The sequence below is a fragment of the Herpailurus yagouaroundi genome, unplaced genomic scaffold, assembly GCF_014898765.1.
Source record: "Herpailurus yagouaroundi ecotype Mexico unplaced genomic scaffold, PumYag 28, whole genome shotgun sequence".
In the NCBI taxonomy this organism is placed as follows: domain Eukaryota; kingdom Metazoa; phylum Chordata; class Mammalia; order Carnivora; family Felidae; genus Herpailurus; species Herpailurus yagouaroundi.
Genome location: NW_024412376.1, coordinates 117962499 through 117981849, shown reverse-complemented (window position 1 = coordinate 117981849; position 19351 = coordinate 117962499). Strand labels below are relative to the sequence as shown.

The following is a 19351-nucleotide window of genomic DNA, read 5'->3' as shown; positions in this document are numbered from 1 at the left end:
AGAAAAAGAAAGGAAGAAATAGAGGGAAAGAAAGTACTCTGGAGCCTTCTATTTTATTTTATTTTAAACCTACTTTTATACTTTTTAGTATGAACTTCCCAATGCCACCTTAAATCCTTTCTGAAATCAAGCAGGGAAGAAATAAACAAGCAAATAATAATAATGAATTGGTGATCCCATCACAAAATACTATAATTATTTTATTTTTATTTTTTAATCGTTATTTATTTTGAGAGAGACAGCAAGCATGAGCAGGGGAGGAGCAGAGAGAGAGGGAGAGAGGGAATCCCAAGCAGGCCCCATGCCATCAGCACAGAGCCCGCTGCAGGGTTGCAACCTAGGAACTAGGAGATGGTGACCTGAGCTGAGACTGAGTCAGATGCTCAACCAACTGAGCCATCCAGGCGCCCCTCGTTTTGAATTTTAAGAGCTTTTATTCTCCTTGGTTTTAATGTTTCGCTTTCATTTACAATTGAAGAATTTAATATGTTAGAACACCCATGATTAAGGCCAAGAAAAATAATTCATAGTTATATTTTTAAAACTTTAATCTCAGAAATAATTATCAATAACTAGGCTCTTATTAGAACTTTTTCCTAAATTTTATTATTTTTCCTTATAATACTATGCTGTCATCTGTAAGACATTATTAGTAGAATGTTAAATATAGTTTTGAAAGGTAGGTTATACTTAATTAGGTTTTAATATCTGAAATTTAAGAACCTTATTTAGGTTATTTTTTGACAGACCTATTGTATTACCGCAGTCTTGATAAAATTTTTTTTAAGTTTATTTTTATTCACTTTGAGAGAGAGAGAGAGAGAGAGAGAGAGAGAGAGAGAGAGAGACAGGATCCCAAGCAGGCTCCATGCCATCAGCACAGAGCCCAATGCGGAGCTCAAACTCACAAACCATGAGATCATGACCTGAGCCGAAATCAAGAATCAGACGTTTAACTGACTGAGCCACCCAGGTGCCCTGATAAATATTTGTTTTGATGTTATGGTAGTTGGTGATATTTCGTTTGGTTGTCATTCAAATCATTTGTTCTCTTTCCTAGATTGCCTGTGCAGTTTTTGCTGCCCTACTACATTTCTTCTTCTTGGCGGCCTTCACCTGGATGTTCCTGGAGGGAGTGCAACTCTATATTATGCTGGTGGAGGTTTTTGAGAGTGAGCATTCACGGAGGAAATACTTTTACCTGGTTGGCTATGGGATGCCTGCGCTCATAGTGGCTGTGTCCGCGGCGGTAGACTACAGGAGTTATGGAACAGATAAAGTGTGAGTTTATGTTTTCTTTCCTTTTTCTTTTTCTTTTCTCTTTTGAAATCTAGTTGAAATAAATGCCTTGTATTTTCTTGGAAGCTAAGGTCTTTATATCACCTCATAGCAATAGGTATTTGAACTGGAGAAGCAAATGGGAGTAATTCAATTCATGAGTATACTTTTGTTATGAGGTAGAAAGAGGAAAAACCTTGAGATTCAGTATGATTCTGTTAGAAAAGAACTTAATTGTCCCACAACTACATCATACCCTTGAGTAATTATAAGAAGATGATTTTTAATATCTTTCAGAGCATTGAGACATTTGTCAAATGTAGAACTAGCTATGTCAGAAACTGTGTATTCAGAGGACAGTGTAGTCCCTGATATTAATGGCTTCTGTTCTTCCTTACCTGTCAGTTCTAGTTACTGGAAATAAATTTATATCATTAACAGAAAGAGAGACAATAGGAACAGGGCCAGCTTGTATTTTTCCCTTTTTTTTTTTCCCTAGGTGAGTATTGGGTCATAGAGATGAATTTTGGTTTCAGTGTGCGTTCAAATTGGTGAGACATACATGTAGAGATGTCCAACATACTGGAAAGGAATTCAGTGAAAAATATTTTTGTAATCCACATCAATATAACAGTTGGAACCCTGAGCATGAATGAAAGTTTCAATAGAAAAACATTAGAAAGAAGACCAAGATAGATCTCTGATGAATACCCACATTTAGGACATAGATTGAGGCGGGAAAATAAAAATAGAGAAAGGCGAGAGGTGACCAGAGCCTTGAAAGAGAATCATGAGGAAAACGAGAAGGCAGTTTCAGGATGGTGTTTCAGAACACCATCTGTAGTGTTCTATATCAAAGATAATTCAAGTAGGATAAGCACTGAGGAAAAATGATTTGTCCTTTGCAACAATTATTTTGCTAGTGCTGGAAGCAGAAACCAAATTGGAAGATTCAAAGAGAGAAGTCAATAGCAAGATAGTAGAGTTTTCAAGTATTACCTGCACCCTGAAAAAGTTTGAGAAATAATGAAAGGATTAACTCATGATAACAGTAGTGAAGAAGAATTTTTAAAAATAAAGTCCGAAGAATGTCTAGGGTGGGAAGAATCAAGTTGATAGGAGGAGACTAATAGAGAGAAAGTACCTTATGCTTCATTTGTATTTAATATAGAGAGAGGCTGAATGAAAAGGAAAGGTCCTGGGGGATAGAAAGGCATAAGATTGTACATAAGATTAGGAAAACCTTATTTAATAATGAAAGTGGCATTGGAATTCACGTGGTCCAAGACATTAATTTTACAGATGAAAAAAAAAATCAAAGATCAGTTAATTAATTGCCTGGCCCATGATGCTAGAGCTAGTTAGTGGCAGATGTGTGTGATAAAACAGGTCAGATTTATTTCCACTAAACTAGGATGTTTTGGGAAGAGTAAAATGACCCCTCTCTTCTGAGATGAGTATGAAGGAAAGAAAAGATAAGATAAATTTCGAAGTGGAAGAACTTTTCCATCAAGCAGAAGAACCTGACTTCAGCTGAGTGAATAGGTGAGGTCATTTGGAGAGGACAGGAGATTTGAAAAGCCTTGAAATGAGCACTATGGAAAATGTGTTAAGGAGCCAATTAGACATTAATAAGATTTCCAAGCAGTAGTGAAGGCTCAGATGAGGTTAGATAACATCAATTTGTACAGAAGTTAATAAGCCAAATTTCATGACTTGCCACCAGCAATCAGCAGCCTGAATATGCTGGCAATAAAGCAGCTCACTTCCCAGAAGAGAGAATTCATAAGGAGAGAAGACAAGCAGAAGTGTTACTGGGAGCACAGTTAAAGTGGAATACATGTCTGTTCCGAGGCACGAACACTGTGATTGAAAGAAGACTGTCTCACTTCTGTTGATTGCCCCCCCCCCTCCTCCCCCGCCCGGAGTACGGTGAAGGCTATATGAGGCCATTTGTCTAAATACAACAATAATAATTTCTTAATCTGACCTTTATGAATTGTGGTCAAGTCTGAGTTCATTTTGTGGATCCCAGTGACCACTGTAGAACAAATTAGGATTAAAGACATTAAAAATGTTTGCCTCTAAAGACCTCTTAGGGGTGGGGGGATTAAATCAAAAGTTTGTTGTTGTTGTTGTTGTTGTTGTTTTTAATAACACCTTTATTGATATAATCCACATACCATAAAATTCACTCTTTCAAAGTGTATGCTTCAGTAGATGTTAGTACATTCACAGTTATACACCCATCACCACCGTCTAATTTTACAACGTTTTCATCAACTTAAAAAGGAACTCTCTAGCAGTCACTACACTTAGGTCATCGGATTTTATACTTTAATTAATGTACATCCCCTCTCAGATATTAAATTGAATGATATGTAATTATTTGTGACCTTATAGCATTCGAATATTCTTTTCAATAATTTCATTTTACTCTCTTGCAGTTCCTGATATGCTTTTATTTTATTTATTTTTTTCTTTTTAGATATTTCCAAATTTTCCTGTTACTAAACTAACTCAGACTTGCTTGCTTTGTGTTTTAGTCATTTATTTTGAGACAGATGTCATTTTCTGGATAGTAGGAATCTATCTTTTCTTAGAATCAATAATATGTAAGTCTCTTGTGACTGTTCAATCTTTGGCCATCATTGCTTTAATTTCCTGCACCATAACTGGAAGCTCTCATTTACTGACATTATTACTGTGTGGGAATAGAGGCTAATTTACTTCCCAGGCACTGATTTAAAATAAGCCTTGATAATAGTTCGGTTCCACAATTATGATTTTTCCCAACACAAAGAGCAACAAAGCAGATATAGAGAAAAGGAAGGATAGATGAAAGAGGGAGAGAGGAGAATAAGGAAAATTGCTTAAAATTCTATCATAGGCAGGCATAGAGCATTTGGTGGCTCTTTTGTGCATCTTAAATACATTGTCCGCAGAGAGACCTTCAGAATACATGGGAAAAAAATGTTTAACTTCTACCGATTGGGAATTCATCCAACCCAGTGTCTATTTTGCCCATTGAAGAAGCAGGTGTGGAGAAAGAAACATTATTCAGTCATTTGTATTTACTTGAGAAGCTGAAATGAACAGATCATGTTTTCTATCAGGTGTTTAATCAAGATATCTTCTCAAAGAAAAATCTAAGCAATGAATTTTTACACAACTCGAAGGATTTCTATGTATAGAATTATATATCTTGTTCCTTATTATCAAATCTGTCTTTGTTGTTCCAGTTTCTGTTACTATTGTTCATTGCTTTTATTTGACTTTGGATGGCATTCCTGACTCCCTATTCATCTCCTCTTTTTTGTGTGTAAATCTACTATCTCAATTGCACTATTCCTTTTGTTTGTCTGTTTACCAGCGGCCCCTTCTTATATGCTACGTTGACTTTTTTTTAATACAAATCCAGTCTTAAATAAATTGGAATTAGCCAGAATTCAGAACATATTATCAGCCACTTTCTGTAAATTCTTATTAAGCTCAATACATTGAATTTTTATGTCTAGGAAATCTATTTCACTTATTATTGGAACTTTATTATTAAGTTTTTACTCCTCAGTTTCAACCACTCAGAGTACATCTAGAATAAAACCATTGAATATATATTATAGTAATCCAAATAATAATAAACCTTTTTCCCTTTTCTCTCCTCTTAATGTACTTATATTTTACTATACTGCCAATGAGATTTTATCTCTGAAAACTTTAATAATAATAATAATAGTAGTAGTAGTAATAATTGCTTACATTTCTAAAAAATAGAGAAGCATATTAATGGGAGATAAAATCAGAGATAAAATTACTTTTGTAGGTTAAATAAATGTTATTTTGATGCAGATAGTGGTAACTATCATATTTCATCTGGCTGATGTGTAATGATGTGTTTTTCTATGAAATGTTGTTAGGGTTGTTGATTACTAAACACATACACACAAAACACACATAATTTGTTTTTGAGAAGTTGCTTAGTTTGCCATCAATTTACAATGCTTGTAAGATAATTTTATTATTATTTTCTGATATGGTTTAGTGAAATCTTTTTATCTGTGCTGACAGTATTCTCGAGAATGTACTTAGAATTATATTTAGTCACAATAATTGGACATTCAAAAAATGAGTTTTAGAAGATCAGTATAGTCATTTAAAAAAATAAGTAACTCTCAGCTGGTGGACTACATTCTAAATTGTACTGTTAACAATGGGCATTTATTCAATTTTATCTCTGTTGTTGTTTCTTCTCTTAGTCTCTCTTATACTCTTATCCGTATGCACGTTCAGTGACGTCATCCAATAAATGATACTGTCAGACAATAAAGGCTGGCATTGACTTAACGATAATTTAAACAGGGCTGATTTGGAATTTTTGTGCTAGATACTTTTATTTTATGACCTGAAACTAATTAGTTCATGTAAATTTTAATTACCTCAATATTACCAAAAAAATGCAAACCATTTTAACAGTTAAATTTTCTTTAAAGAGAAAATCACATTTATAGTTTATACCACTTTCCTCACAATCAAATAATATAAGAGAAAGGAGTGGTTAACATGATGGGTAGATGGGAAAAGGATTGGGAGCAGGTTCCAGGAGGAGGGAGGGCTTGGAACCGAGTAAAGCCCAAAGAATAGTCCAAGATTTAAAACATGGGCTTGAGTATTTGTAAGGGGTTTCCGAAATATGTCAATTAGGTCATAAACATTTATAGTGAATCAGAACATCATTGAGTACTAGAAGCATAACCAAGGTCTTAAAAATAATTGAAATCAAATTTTATGATCTGAAAATTATTATAAATCATCTATTAAGTCTTACATTTGTCTCCCTAGCTCAATAGTTTAAGAACAACTCTAAAAGAGGTAGTCTCCCCTGTGCTGGTTAAAAACCCCCACCCCCAGTTTTTTATTTTCATTTCATTATTCAACCCATGTAATCATTTGGGTAGAAAAGTGAGTATTGATTTTTTTAAATTGTTTTTCAATGTTTATTTATTTTTGAGAGAGACAGACCATGAGTGGGGGAGGGGCAGAGAGAGCCAGAGACACAGAATTTGAAGCCGGTTCTAGGCTCCAAGCTGTCAGCACAGAACCTGACACTGGGCTTGAACTCATGAGCTGTGAGATCGTGACCTGAGCTGAAGTCAGATGCTTAACCAACTGAGCCACCCAGGCACCCCTAAAAATATTTTTTAATATTTATTTTTGAGAGACAGAGCACGAGTGGGGGAGGGGCAGAGAGATGGAGACAGAATCCAAAGCAGGCTGCAGGCTCTGAGCTGTCAGCACAGAGCCTGACTCAGGGCTTGAACTCATGAACTGAGAGATCATGACCTGAGCCGAAGTTGGACACTTAACCAACTGAGCCCCTTGATATTTTTTAAATACTAGATTATAATATTATTAAACAAGGAGCCCAGCTAAATAACATTGAATTGGATGGGGACTCCTGGCCGGCTCAGTGGGTAGAGCATGTGACTCAGATCTTAGGGCCTTGAGCTCCAGCCCCACCTCAGGGGCTGTAGCTATGGACAGGTCACTTAGATTTCCAGAGTTTCATTCTCCAATCTATAATTCCAATCAATAAGCACCTTGCAAAACTATTACAAAGTTTGAGAATATGTGTTTTTGTATATATGATTAAATAGATATGTATATGTGTATGTGTATGAATATATATATATATCTTTTTAAATTTATAATAAATAAATGTTTATTTCTGAGAGAGTGTGAGCAGGGGAGAGGCAGAGAGGGAGAGGGGGACAGAAGACCCAAAGTGGATTCTTCACTGACAGCAGAGAGCCCAATGTGGGGCTCGAACTTAGAAAGTGCGAGATCATGACCTGAGCCAAAGTCGGATGCTTAACTGAGCCACCTAGCGCCCCTATATATAAGTAAGCATATATGTAAATTATCTGGTATATATAAGCATTTATTGAATTAGAAATATTATTATTACTGGTACTATTATTTGTCTGATACAAATAAAGAAATACAGATTTTATGATTAGCAACATTGTTCTAATTTAGTACAATAAATTGTATTAAAAGCATCCGTTTATAGAGTAGTGATTACAATTCTTATGTTGTTGCCTGGATTAACTTAAGCAATGTGGGACCATGGGAAATATTCCAACAGTTAGTAATAATAAATTAAAGCTTTTCTAACCTTTGTAGTCCACCCTAAAAGTGTAGGATGTATTTTGCTGATGAAGTGGTGAAACATTTATCTTTCAAGTAACATACTGGGGACATGAAGATAATATAACCTGCATTTCATCTATGAGATCTAGTGCTGAATTCTGCGATCCCAAGCTGTAGGTGAACCACAAATGCTAGTCTTGACTACCACTGGTCACACTCCATTCCTGCATCACTCTGCCAATATTTTTTCCAGTTCATATACTTGCTCACAAAGTATTTCAAGATTAGATGCATGAGTGTGCTGTGATGAAAATGGCATTAAAAAATCTGAACAGGGCGGGGCACCTGGGTGGCTCAGTCGGTTGAGCGTCTGACTTCAGCTCAGGTCATGGTCTCACAGTTCGTGGGTTCGAACCCCATGTTGGGCTCTGTGCTGACAGCTCAGAGCCTGGAGCCTGTTTCAGATTCTGTGTCTCCCTCTCTCTCTGACCTTCCCCCGTTCATGCTCTGTCTCTCTCTATCTCAAAAATAAATAAACGTTAAAAAAAATCTGAACAGGGGAAAAAAAAAGTCTTAACAAGGGCGCCTGGGTGGCTTCAGTCAGTTAAACATCTGGCTCTTGATTTCAACTCAGGTCATGATCTCCCAGTTCATGAATTAGAGCCCCACATCAGGCTCTGCACTGACAGTATGAAACCTGCCTGGGATTTTCTCTCTCTCTCTCTCTCTCTCTCTCTCTCTCTCTCTCTCAAAATACATAAATAAACTTAAAAAAAAATCTTAACAGACATACTATGCACTGAGTTTAGAACCAAAGTTATTATGCTTGAAGTATATATTTGCCCCTTTTCCCCTTCACTTCCTTTTTTTCTTGCCCCAATTCTCTTTATTCCTTCTTTTCTCTCTCAATCTTGCCAGATATTTGTAGTACAAATATAAAGAGATCTGCATATGTTACAGAGAAAAGAAATATTATGTATTATACAAACTCTCATAAACAACCTGATATAATTAAGCCTTGTAAGTTTTATGATCTAGTAGTAGCCAAATATTGTTTATTGGCTACATTTAATACTCACCAAGGATGGTTCAGTCTGCAATTTGGAGTCGAGTAGAAGTGAAGAAAACACCATTGTTAACTTACGTTGTTTCAGACCCTGGAGAAAAGTCAGATATCTAGTTGGATAAGAGTAAATTGAATAGGCAACAAAATATAATGTCCCAGAGCATATTAATGACACTATATTAAACATGCTAACTTGACATAAGGAAGTAGATTCTGATAATGTTACTGAAATCTAAAAGCATTGTAAAACAAATGTTTTAGGTGGCACTTAATATACGTTGGGTAATTAACTTACCAGTTTTCTAAATACAGAATCAGACATTTTTTAAAATGACTCATGATAATAAAATGGTAATTTAATAGTAGAAGAAAATAAGCTTTAGAAGTATGTTCTTGTCTATTTCTCTTGTCTTGTTTTGAGAAATTAATTTGTTTTATTATTTCTGTGTATACATGAAGGGGATAAAGGCTGGATTGATAATTGACATTTTCATGGAAGACTGATCCGATATCAACACTTTATTATTTAATTTGCAATATGATTTCTTACATTTTAGAAGAGAATAATTCTGCAATATGCCCGTTCTTTTGAATATTTAATCAGTAAACTTGTATTAATATAGTAAGACTTCATCAAATATATAACAATATATTCTGGTTTTACAATTTGAAAAATGCTACAAAAAGATAATTTTTATGACTTCTTTGTATTAGGCAAATGGGAAAAAAGTCAAGGTTTATGATATATGACAAGTGCTCCTTTGAATTCCAAAATATATCTGACCTCACAATATTTTTCAACATGACTTCAAATAAGCATGTAGTGAGGTCAGAATGTACTTGCTTTTTCAACTGCAAGCCATCTCTTTTGTACTGGTATAAACATCCTTTATAAATTACATTCATATGACTGAATTTCATTAGAAAAAGAAATTGACATATCTTAAAAATTAGCAAGAATGGTCTATTAACATTAATGGCGTCACAAATTAAATATTGCTTAGTGGATGAAGGCAATTTTCAGATAAATCATATTCTTCAATAACAGGTCTGTCTATCCATTTGCAAGCTGGACTTTATTGTGCTTCATGAAGTAAGTTGTTCCTCTCACATTTGTCTCCTCTTAACCTGAGCATTTTCACTATAGCCACATCACATTGAATGGCCTAGACTTCTTGAATACCATGACATGGGATATATGTGTCCATGCATGTAATAAACACCTGACATAATACTCTCCTTTACCTTAAAGCCAGGTGAATTCTTTCAACATTGGCACAGGGAACTCGGGGCAGGAATCATTCAAACTTTTAAGGTAGTTAATGGGAAAGAGAGAAAGCTTTGAGAAAACCAGCATGTGGCCAAAAACAACAGCAGGTGTGGCCATATGGCAATCGAATTAGAAAAGGGATTTTTGCCACACTGCCTTCCAGAAGATAGTCAAGCCCAGAGAGTGCTCAAGAAGGGATGATTTACTCAGTACATTTTAAGTGTTTCATATTGCCTCTTTCACTGATCCTCTCCAAAGGGAATTTAAATCTATTACACCAAATAGATATTGTAGCATTTTCTTAAAAAATAAAAAAATAATAATTTCTAAAGTAATTTCAGTTCCACATTTAAAGATCATTATGCCAAAAGCATGTTTATTTCCAAATAAAGCATTTGCTGAGACTGTTTTCCAAAAAGTAAAGCTTTGTAAGGCTAAAACTTAATGGCATTATTTCATTTTAACAACACATTTGGTAAGATGATTTAAAATTTTTAAATTCCCTACCTAGTCCAAAGCACTCTGTAATAACATAATTTAAATTATCCTTATAAGAATCCTTAACCTGTAGAGTAACATTTTTTCAGAAGTTCTTGAAGCACATTTTCTTTTAAAAAGATTTTGAAGATGTGTTTTATGTCTTAAATTAGCTCTCAAAAACACGTTTGACCTACAAAACAACAGGGGCTATACTATTAACAGTCATTACAAAATTTATTAGTATTGTATCATGTTATAATTTCAGCAGCATTCTTGGACTGTGTGTGTGTGTGTGTGTGTGTGTGTGTGTGTGTGTGTGTGTGTGCTAATATGGGAAAATGTCCATGCTTTGTCTTTTATTGTTCTTATCTTGAGGTCTTGAAGGAAAATATGGTCTTTGATGAGAACCAAGAGAGATTCATGAATACTTCCTCTGTTCTGGTCTTCCCCCTCCACACACACACACCTGTATTAGGGTGATAGCAAACTACCCTGTGGTCAGCATGAAGATAATATTCATATTTCAAACCTGAATTTTCTGGTTTGATTCTGCTTGTTGGCACCACCATACTTTTATTTTCCATGATCACAGTTTTTGGACAACAGACCAACAAACAGATAACTAATTAAGCAAGCTAAGAGCTAGCAGTTTAAGTGTTTATTGTTTCCATGATAGCATTTTTTCAAGTAGGATTGTTATGTTTATCTTGAATATAGGAAAAAATATCCATCTATGTAAAAAAATATGAACTTGTAGTCAGTTTCTTTTTGGAGGACAAATATTAAACTTCTGTTGAAATTACATATATTTAACTTAGTAGAAGAAAGCTGGATTTTTGTTGTTTTAAAATTGATCTTTTCAGAGTATATGGTTATTTTTAATTTGCTCAAAAATTTAGGATTTAATCTTTTTTAAAAAATTAAGTTATGGAAAAGTCAAAAGAAAAACAGTACACATCACTGCCTCAATCACTCAGATGTTAGACTGTTGTATTTTGGCATGTTGTTTCCAGTAATTATTAAGATAAAACATATGGTTAAGCCCTTTGGTCCACTTTTAGTCCTCCTACTCTCATATTGGAGGCAAACACTAATATGAGTTTGATTTTTTCCCTTTCAATTAAATAAAATTACTTATATGTGTGTGTATATCTGTCAAAAATATAAGTAATATTTTAAATATACACTTGACACTTGAAGAGCTCTGAGTGCTGACCCCTGTGCAGTCCAAATCTGCATATAACTTTTGATCCCCCCCAAACGTAACTACTAATAGCTTATTGTTGACCAGACAGAAGCCGTACCGATAATATCAATAGTCAATTAGCACATATTTTATATGTTATATATATGATACACTGTGTTCTTACAGTAAAGTAAACTAGAGGAAAGGAAATGTTATTAAGAAAATCCCAAGGAAGAGAAAGTACATTTACAGGACTGTACTGTATTTATCAAAAAATAATCCACATGGAAGTGGACCCACACACTTCAAAACTATGTTGTTCAAGGGTGAACTGCATGTTCAAAGGTGTAAGGCATTTGTTGTTATGATCTCTCTTGTTGACATATAAAAATCCACCTCCTCCCTTTTACCTGTTTTATAACATTTCCTCATATGAATAGAAAACATTTGATTGATCCATTCCTTACCGATTGATAAGTTCCTTTCTTCATACCTTCTCTGGTAGTCCATTATTGCTGAGATTTAAGTAACATTTTCATAATAATCAAATACTTATCTACTTTGGACTTGCAGTTTTAGACTACTTAGCAAACCACTCTTGAATATTTTCCACTGGTGGTGTTTTCTTTTTTGATTATTCTTCAAATATAGCAAAATGGCAAATAATTCAAGATATGATTTTTAACATCAAATGTAATTTGTTCAAAATTTACATTAATCTTTCTCATAACTAGTCACTTCCATTTTGTCTTCCTGTCATCCTGAAGAATGAAAATGTAATTTCCCAGAGGCTTTAAGAATTGGGGGAGTATTAAATGTGACTGAAATTAAGTGATTAATAATTTACTTTTGGGTCATGAATCAACTTCACGGGATGCTAAGGATCATTTGCAACCCCAGAAGCATTGGCAGTAACAATGCACTTTTTCAGACTCAAGAACTCTCAAAGGTTGGCTGCCCAACCTAATTAAACTTCAATCTTCTGATACCAAATTTATTTCTTCTTTGTACTGAATTTCCTCAGATCTTCTTGACAGGAAAATGTCACTTTGCCTGACAGCTGATAGACAGGTTATGTAGCACTATAATTGGAGAGAAAAGGATAGCTTAAAGCTACTCGATTTAATGGCTATGTGTATGGCTTTTTCTCTCTTTCTTTTCTTTTCTTTTTTTTTTTTTTAAGGGTCCTATGACAGACACAAAAGGACTTAGCAAATAGGCCTAGTGCCATTTTTTCCCTGCTTCCTCCAGGGGTAATTATCTTACTCCATCAATAGTGCTGTCAGAAATTGGGCACATAATTCAGCATTTAAATGAACAAGCAATGTAATATTTCCTGTCTCCCAGTGGGATGCTTTGCAGTTCACATTCTTCTCTGTCACTCTCTCACTTTTGATGTATGTCCCATACCCAGTCCTTAATCCCTTCTCTCCCTTGTGTTTCATTGCAGATGTTGGCTCCGACTTGACACCTACTTCATTTGGAGCTTTATAGGACCAGCGACCTTGATAATTATGGTAAGAACTCCTCACTAACTATGTGTCTCCCAGGTCAAAAAATAAAATTTCTATGATCTGGCCATCTTTAATTTACATAGGTGAATTTGGGAAAAGCATCTACTTTTTGACCGTATATGACTCAAGCAATTAGACACTCATTAGAGTCTACTTTTATATTGTAAAAAATGTAATCAACACTGTTGGAGTAGAAAACATGCCTTTGCAAATATTTATGCAGTACCATAGTTCCTTAGGAGCCCGATCCAACATAATCTATTTGGCTTTGTAGGATTTTGAACAGCAATGACTTCAAGTTTCACAATGTAAATGTCTTTCATTTACATAATTTGAACTATGAATGAAATCAGAAATTGGAAATATGGCAATATACCTTACTATTCCTTCCAGTTTTGTTTTTTATATAAATCTCAAAAACTTTAAAATTCAGAAGGATTTCACTTAAGAATGGCACAAATAAGTTACGCAAGTGTTTGGAATCATACTTCTTTTTGTATTTTTAGATGCATAATATCTTGATTTCAAATATGAATTATTTATGGTAATTTAGTTTCTATTTTGGCATTATTTATATACCCATCATTTTATAATACAAAGTCATTCTCCAAATAAAATGGCCTCTTGATTCTGAATAAGATATAGATCTCCAATTCATTATCTGAAATCCTTTGAAGCAGGCATATTTTAGAATTCAGAAAGTTTTCAAACGTCAGAAAGACAATATGGTACATGTACTGCATATTAGATAGAATTCCTAGTAGAGAATAAACAGTTGCCCAAAGCAAACACATCAATGAATATCAACAGTAGGGACGAGGTAGGACTCTAAAACCAAACAGTAATAATTCAGCAGAAAAAAAAAAATGGGAAAGTAAAAGGAAATGGAATAAAGATAGAAGAACCCTATGTCAGTACAAGTTCAGTTTTCCCACCAAATAGATTTAGTTAAGGTTAGGCTTTTTGGACACTCAATTAATTTTTTAATACTCTCACTTTTCAGACTTTTTGGCTTTGATAAAGGATTGTAGAATTGTATTATTGAGAGAACTTCAGTAGGGCTTATAATTGGATTTTCCTCGACCCCACCAATCCTAAATTTTGGAACATATTAAAACAAACCAGGTCACAAAGGGCAGTTCAATATATTTTCTATAGTTTGTATATATGTAATATGTGGAATTTACACTGGAACTTTTTGTTTTGTTTTGCTTTAAGTTCTATCCTCTCTCTGGTGATTCTAGTGATATAACGGTATCATTGAGTGTTTTCTGGACTTTAATGCTAGTTTGTTGTAGCATTAGAATTTACCACCATTTTATAATCCTTTTGATCTAGCTCTTCAAAAATATATTATTGATTTTAGTATTTATGTTTTTGGAATGTAACATTTCAAAATATATCCCCAAATAGTAAATTTGGGGCTGTGTTCACAAAATATATCCCCAAACAGTAAATTTGGGGCCACGTTCAGAAGGCAGAAATAATAACACACCTGGAATAATTTTTTTTTGGTTTTTATTTTTTTTAATGTTTATTTATTTTGAGAGAGACAGAGACAGAGAGAGAGAAGACAGAGCACGTGCGCATGCACAAGCAGGATAGGGGCAGAGACAAAGGGAGAGAGAGGAATCCCAAGCAGGTTCCATGCTGTCAGCATAGAGCCTGACATGGAGCTTGAACTCACCAACCAAGAAATCGTGACCTGACCAGAAATCAAGAGTTGGAACCTTAACCAACTGAGCCACCCAGATGCCCATTTTTTTCAACATATACCTGGCTTTGAGTTGTTTTACAATTTCCACAGCATCATTCCAACTGCTGCTGATTTTTTATTTGTATGTATTTTGGCATAATGGTGCTTTGTAACTCATTGGTATCCCAACTCCCTAAAGTGGCTTCTTGCCTTTGCTAAAATACTAGGGAATCATCTATGATCCAATTCCTTTATAAGTATAGTGAGAGCTAATTTCCCAGAACAACTCATCTGTTATGGAGAATAGACTTACTTTTTTTTTTTTTTATTCCAGTTATGCTACATAACAGTACCTTTTACATTACAGCTTAATGTAATCTTCCTTGGGATTGCTTTATATAAAATGTTTCATCATACTGCCATTCTGAAACCTGAATCAGGCTGCCTTGATAATATCAAGTAAGTGATTTTTCTTTTTGTTTTCTTTAGCCATCCTAAGTTTGGTACTCTAAATTATCCCTACTTTTAATTCTATTGCAATCTTGTGACAGAATGATGAGGATCGATGTGTTGTCTTTGCTGAATAAGATCATTTATTGACTACTGAGATGACCTGATCTGCCTGAAAATAAGTATAATGAAGCTTTGTCTTCAAAAAAACTTTTTCCCAAAACTCTGATTTTCAACATGAGAAGCTCTTAAGATGTACATTTATTATTTTTTTCCTGAGCCAATACAAAGTTTCTGTATCTGGATAGACTGTTATTTCTTGGAGCAGTAACCACATCAGTTACCAACACCCCATCTCCCCCTTCAGAGCAATGTGAAGAGAGTAGAATGGTGACCCTGTGAGCAGCACAAGGGAGATTTTACACCACAGGAGAAGAATCCCAAGATTATTAATCTGGGCAATTGTAGAGGAGCTGTTATGAAGCTGGCCCCCCTCTCCTTCTGAGAGAGGAAGAGAAAACCCAACTCCCCATGGAAAGTCCTATGGTATATAAATATATAGCTCCAGGCTTTAACCCCTTTGAAATGTAAACGCTTCCCTCTTGGGAGGTAAAGCACTCCAGAAGTCTCTCTATCTACTCAGCCATCTTTTAACTTCCAAGGTTTGTCCTTTAATCCAAATTCTATTTCTCTATGCTCAGAAAGCCCTTGCCATGCAGAGATATGAAAATATTCACATTCCTTTCCACACTAGTAGTACTTTTTTATATATATACAAAAGAAGCTAATTTACATTTTCTGAAAAGAAAAATAGTTTCTCAGTATAACCAAAATTTTTATGTTGTCCCTTCAGAGGCTGGGACACTTGAGAGAGATTGTAATGGGGAGATGTACATTAGTCATTAATATATGTTACATATTAAATTGTAATTGTATATAATTTGCCTGTGCTATGTATTAACCTGGCTAAATGTTTTTATTTAAATGAATGTACTTTCAGACGTTTCATGAGGTCACCTGTGACTTTTGAACATTCTCCTCGAACTACCTCAGATAGCAGCTATGTCACCCATTTTTCATCTACATTTAGTGCCTGACACAGTTTCTTGCCCATAGTAGGCCTTTAATGAATGTTATAGAGTAAAGCAATACATTAAAGACTTTAGTGACAAAAGTGTATTGACACTAAGTGGTTAATTTTGTTGAAGGAATCATCTGTTTAAATTTACTGAAAAGGATAGCTAAGAAATTAGAGAAATAATATAATGGAGCAAAATAAGAATTATCTACAATGAGTAGTAGACTTTTGTAGTTCGTAATGTTACTTAGTTGTGATAATAGTCATTACTTTCTTGAATTATATACAATTAGACTGCCCTTCTAAACTGTAGTATTCGTTCCTTGGACTGTCTGTTCCTGATGAAATTGAATTTAGATAAGTAAGTAAGTAAGTAAGTAAGTAAATAAATAAATAGGCTTATAAAATAAGTTTTCTTTGCCATATCATACTTTTATTACTTTAGTGTAAATGATAACTTCTTTTTCTCTTTTATTTTATGGTATAAAGCAAACTGCAAGTAATACTTTATTACCATTTATGTTGTTTTTAAAGTACTATCAAAAGTGAATACTTTGGTATCTATGTAACAGCTTTTACAACATAAAAAAATCAGCAAAAAAAGGTCTTGTGCTTATTATAGTCACATATTTTAAAAGACCAATTTGTTCTGTAATTATTCATATATATTTCTTAATGAGATATGGGTCAAGTCTTTATGATGTTATTGCTTAAAAAAACAAACACACAAATGGCAATAATTACATGAATGACATTGATGGCATTAAGCTTTATATTACAAAGCAAAGTAAAGCCTTAAATGAGAATATCTTGATTTAAGTTCTGTCCAAGCTGCTTTATAGTTTATAGCCTTTGGAAAATTTATCTAACCTTGTGAAGCCTTCCTGTCCTTTTAAAATGAGTACAATAATGGGGCACCTGGCTGGCTCAGTCAGTAGACATGTGACTCTTGATCTCAAGGTTGTGACTTCAAGTCCCACATTGGACGCAGAGCTTACTTATAAATAAATAAATAAATAAATAAATAAATAAATAAATAACCTACTTGTAAAAATAAAAATAAGACAAAATGGGTATAATAATGAAACATAGCCAACCATCAAATGAGCAGAGGAATATATATACAAGCCTTTGATGATTTTTTCTAAAGAGTCAATAAGGCAAGAAGAGAAATTAAGTAGTTATTAGAAGGGGTAGTTTTGAGATGGAAAACACAGGGTATGGACGTGCTGATGGAGAAGAACAGTAATAGAGTGGTTAGAAACATAAGAAAGGGAATCATTGTTATAGCTGCGACTTGAGGAATTGTAGAGAATGAGATCCAGAATAGTGGTCGACCAATTCTACTCTATTAGATTACGTGAAGGATGCTTTTCTACCTAGGTACGAGAAGAAAGGGTGTTCTTTTCCACTGAGACTGGATGAAATAAGTAATATATATGATGTAGATATGGTGGAGAAGCAGGGCAGGGCAGTAAACTGAGGAATTTCTGCCCACTCTCCTCTATCAAGTAGGAAAGAAGGCCATTTGCAGGACACAGGGGCATGTGGGAGAGGGAAAATAAGAAAGCAATCTCAAGAAAATATTCCTCAAACTTCCCAGAATCTGAAGGATATTTCATTTTATTTAAAATATATTAACTATTTAAGAAGTACTTGTAAAGAAATCAACAGGGCATAATTGGTAAGGAAAGAAGAATTTTAAAAAGGTAATGATGATTTTATCACTAGGGAAAGCACAAAGCCTGTCATCCTTTTTATTTTGAAAAATTCACAAGGATCTGTATAATAATGTATTTTTAAATATTACAGGTGATATGAGAGTATTTATTTGTAAATAAGTTTTATAAATTTATAAATTTATCTGGATAATCTTTTTTTCAGTATATAAGACAGGGTATAAAATTTAATAATGTTTTCTTGGGTTTTTTTGTATTTTTGTAAAATGATTAAGATGAGCCACTTTATTAAGATTGTTCACTTTATTGAGGACAAAAAGCCAACATATAAGACCTTTCAAAAGTCAACATCTTTCTACAACCATTCATTCAATTATCAAATATTTACTGCCTTCATTATGCATGTTCTTTCACACATAGATCTCTCCTTTATCTAAAATGTGTTTGCTTCTCCCCCTATTCACTGCCACCATTTAGTTAGTTAGTTAGTTAGTTAGTTAGTTAGTTAGTTAGTTAGTTATTTTTAATTTATTTCTGAGAGAGAGAGAGAGAGACAGAGAGAGACAGAGAGAGACAAAGCATGAGCAAGGGAGGAGCAGAAAGAGACAGAGACACAGAATTGAAAGCAGGCTCCAGGCTCTGAGCTCTCAACTGAGAGCCCAAGGCTGGCCTCCAACTCATATGAGATCGTGACTTGAACCACTTAACTAACTGAGCCACCTGGGCACCCCTGCCACCATTTTTTTTGTTTGTTTGTTTGTTTTTTGTTTTTGTTTTTTGTTTTTTTTTTTATTTATATATGAAATTTATTGTCAAATTGGTTTCCATACAACACCCAGTGCTCATCCCAAAAGGTGCCCTCCTCAATACCCGTCACCCACCCTCTCCTCCCTCCCACCCCCCATCAACCCTCAGTTTGCTCTGAGTTCTCAACAGTCTCTTATGCTTTGGCTCTCTCCCACTCTAACCTCTTTTTTTTTTTTTTTTCCTTCTCCTCCCCCATGGGTTCCTGTTAAGTTTCTCAGGATCCACATAAGAGTGAAACCATATGGTATCTGTCTTTCTCTGTATGGCTTATTTCACTTAGCATCACACTCTCCAGTTCCATCCACGTTGCTACAAAAGGCCATATTTCATTTTTTCTCATTGCCACGTAGTATTCCATAGTGTATATAAACCACAATTTCTTTATCCATTCATCAGTTGATGGACATTTAGGCTCTTTCCATAATTTGGCTATTGTTGAGAGTGCTGCTATGAACATTGGGGTACAAGTGCCCCTATGCATCAGTACTCCTGTGTCCCTTGGATAAATTCCTAGCAGTGCTATTGCTGGGTCATAGGGTAGGTCTATTTTTCATTTTCTGAGGAACCTCCACACTGCTTTCCAGAGCGGCTGCACCAATTTGCATTCCCACCAACAGTGCAAGAGGGTTCCCGTTTCTCCACATCCTCTCCAGCATCTATAGTCTCCTGATTTGTTCATTTTGGCCACTCTGACTGG

At 34.6% G+C, this 19351-nt stretch overlaps 1 protein-coding gene across 36 annotated transcripts in view; it reads left to right on the top strand.

Annotated features, from left to right (window-relative positions):
- ADGRL3 (adhesion G protein-coupled receptor L3) overlaps positions 1-19351 on the top strand; it is an 842607-nt gene that overhangs the window by 740363 nt on the left and 82893 nt on the right. For all 36 annotated transcript variants that reach the window (XM_040482516.1, XM_040482575.1, XM_040482534.1 and 33 more), the window contains 3 exons: positions 1061-1281; positions 12881-12947; positions 15008-15099. In XM_040482516.1, coding sequence (XP_040338450.1) covers positions 1061-1281; positions 12881-12947; positions 15008-15099 — 380 coding nt within the window. The remainder of the gene's footprint in view (positions 1-1060; positions 1282-12880; positions 12948-15007; positions 15100-19351) is intronic.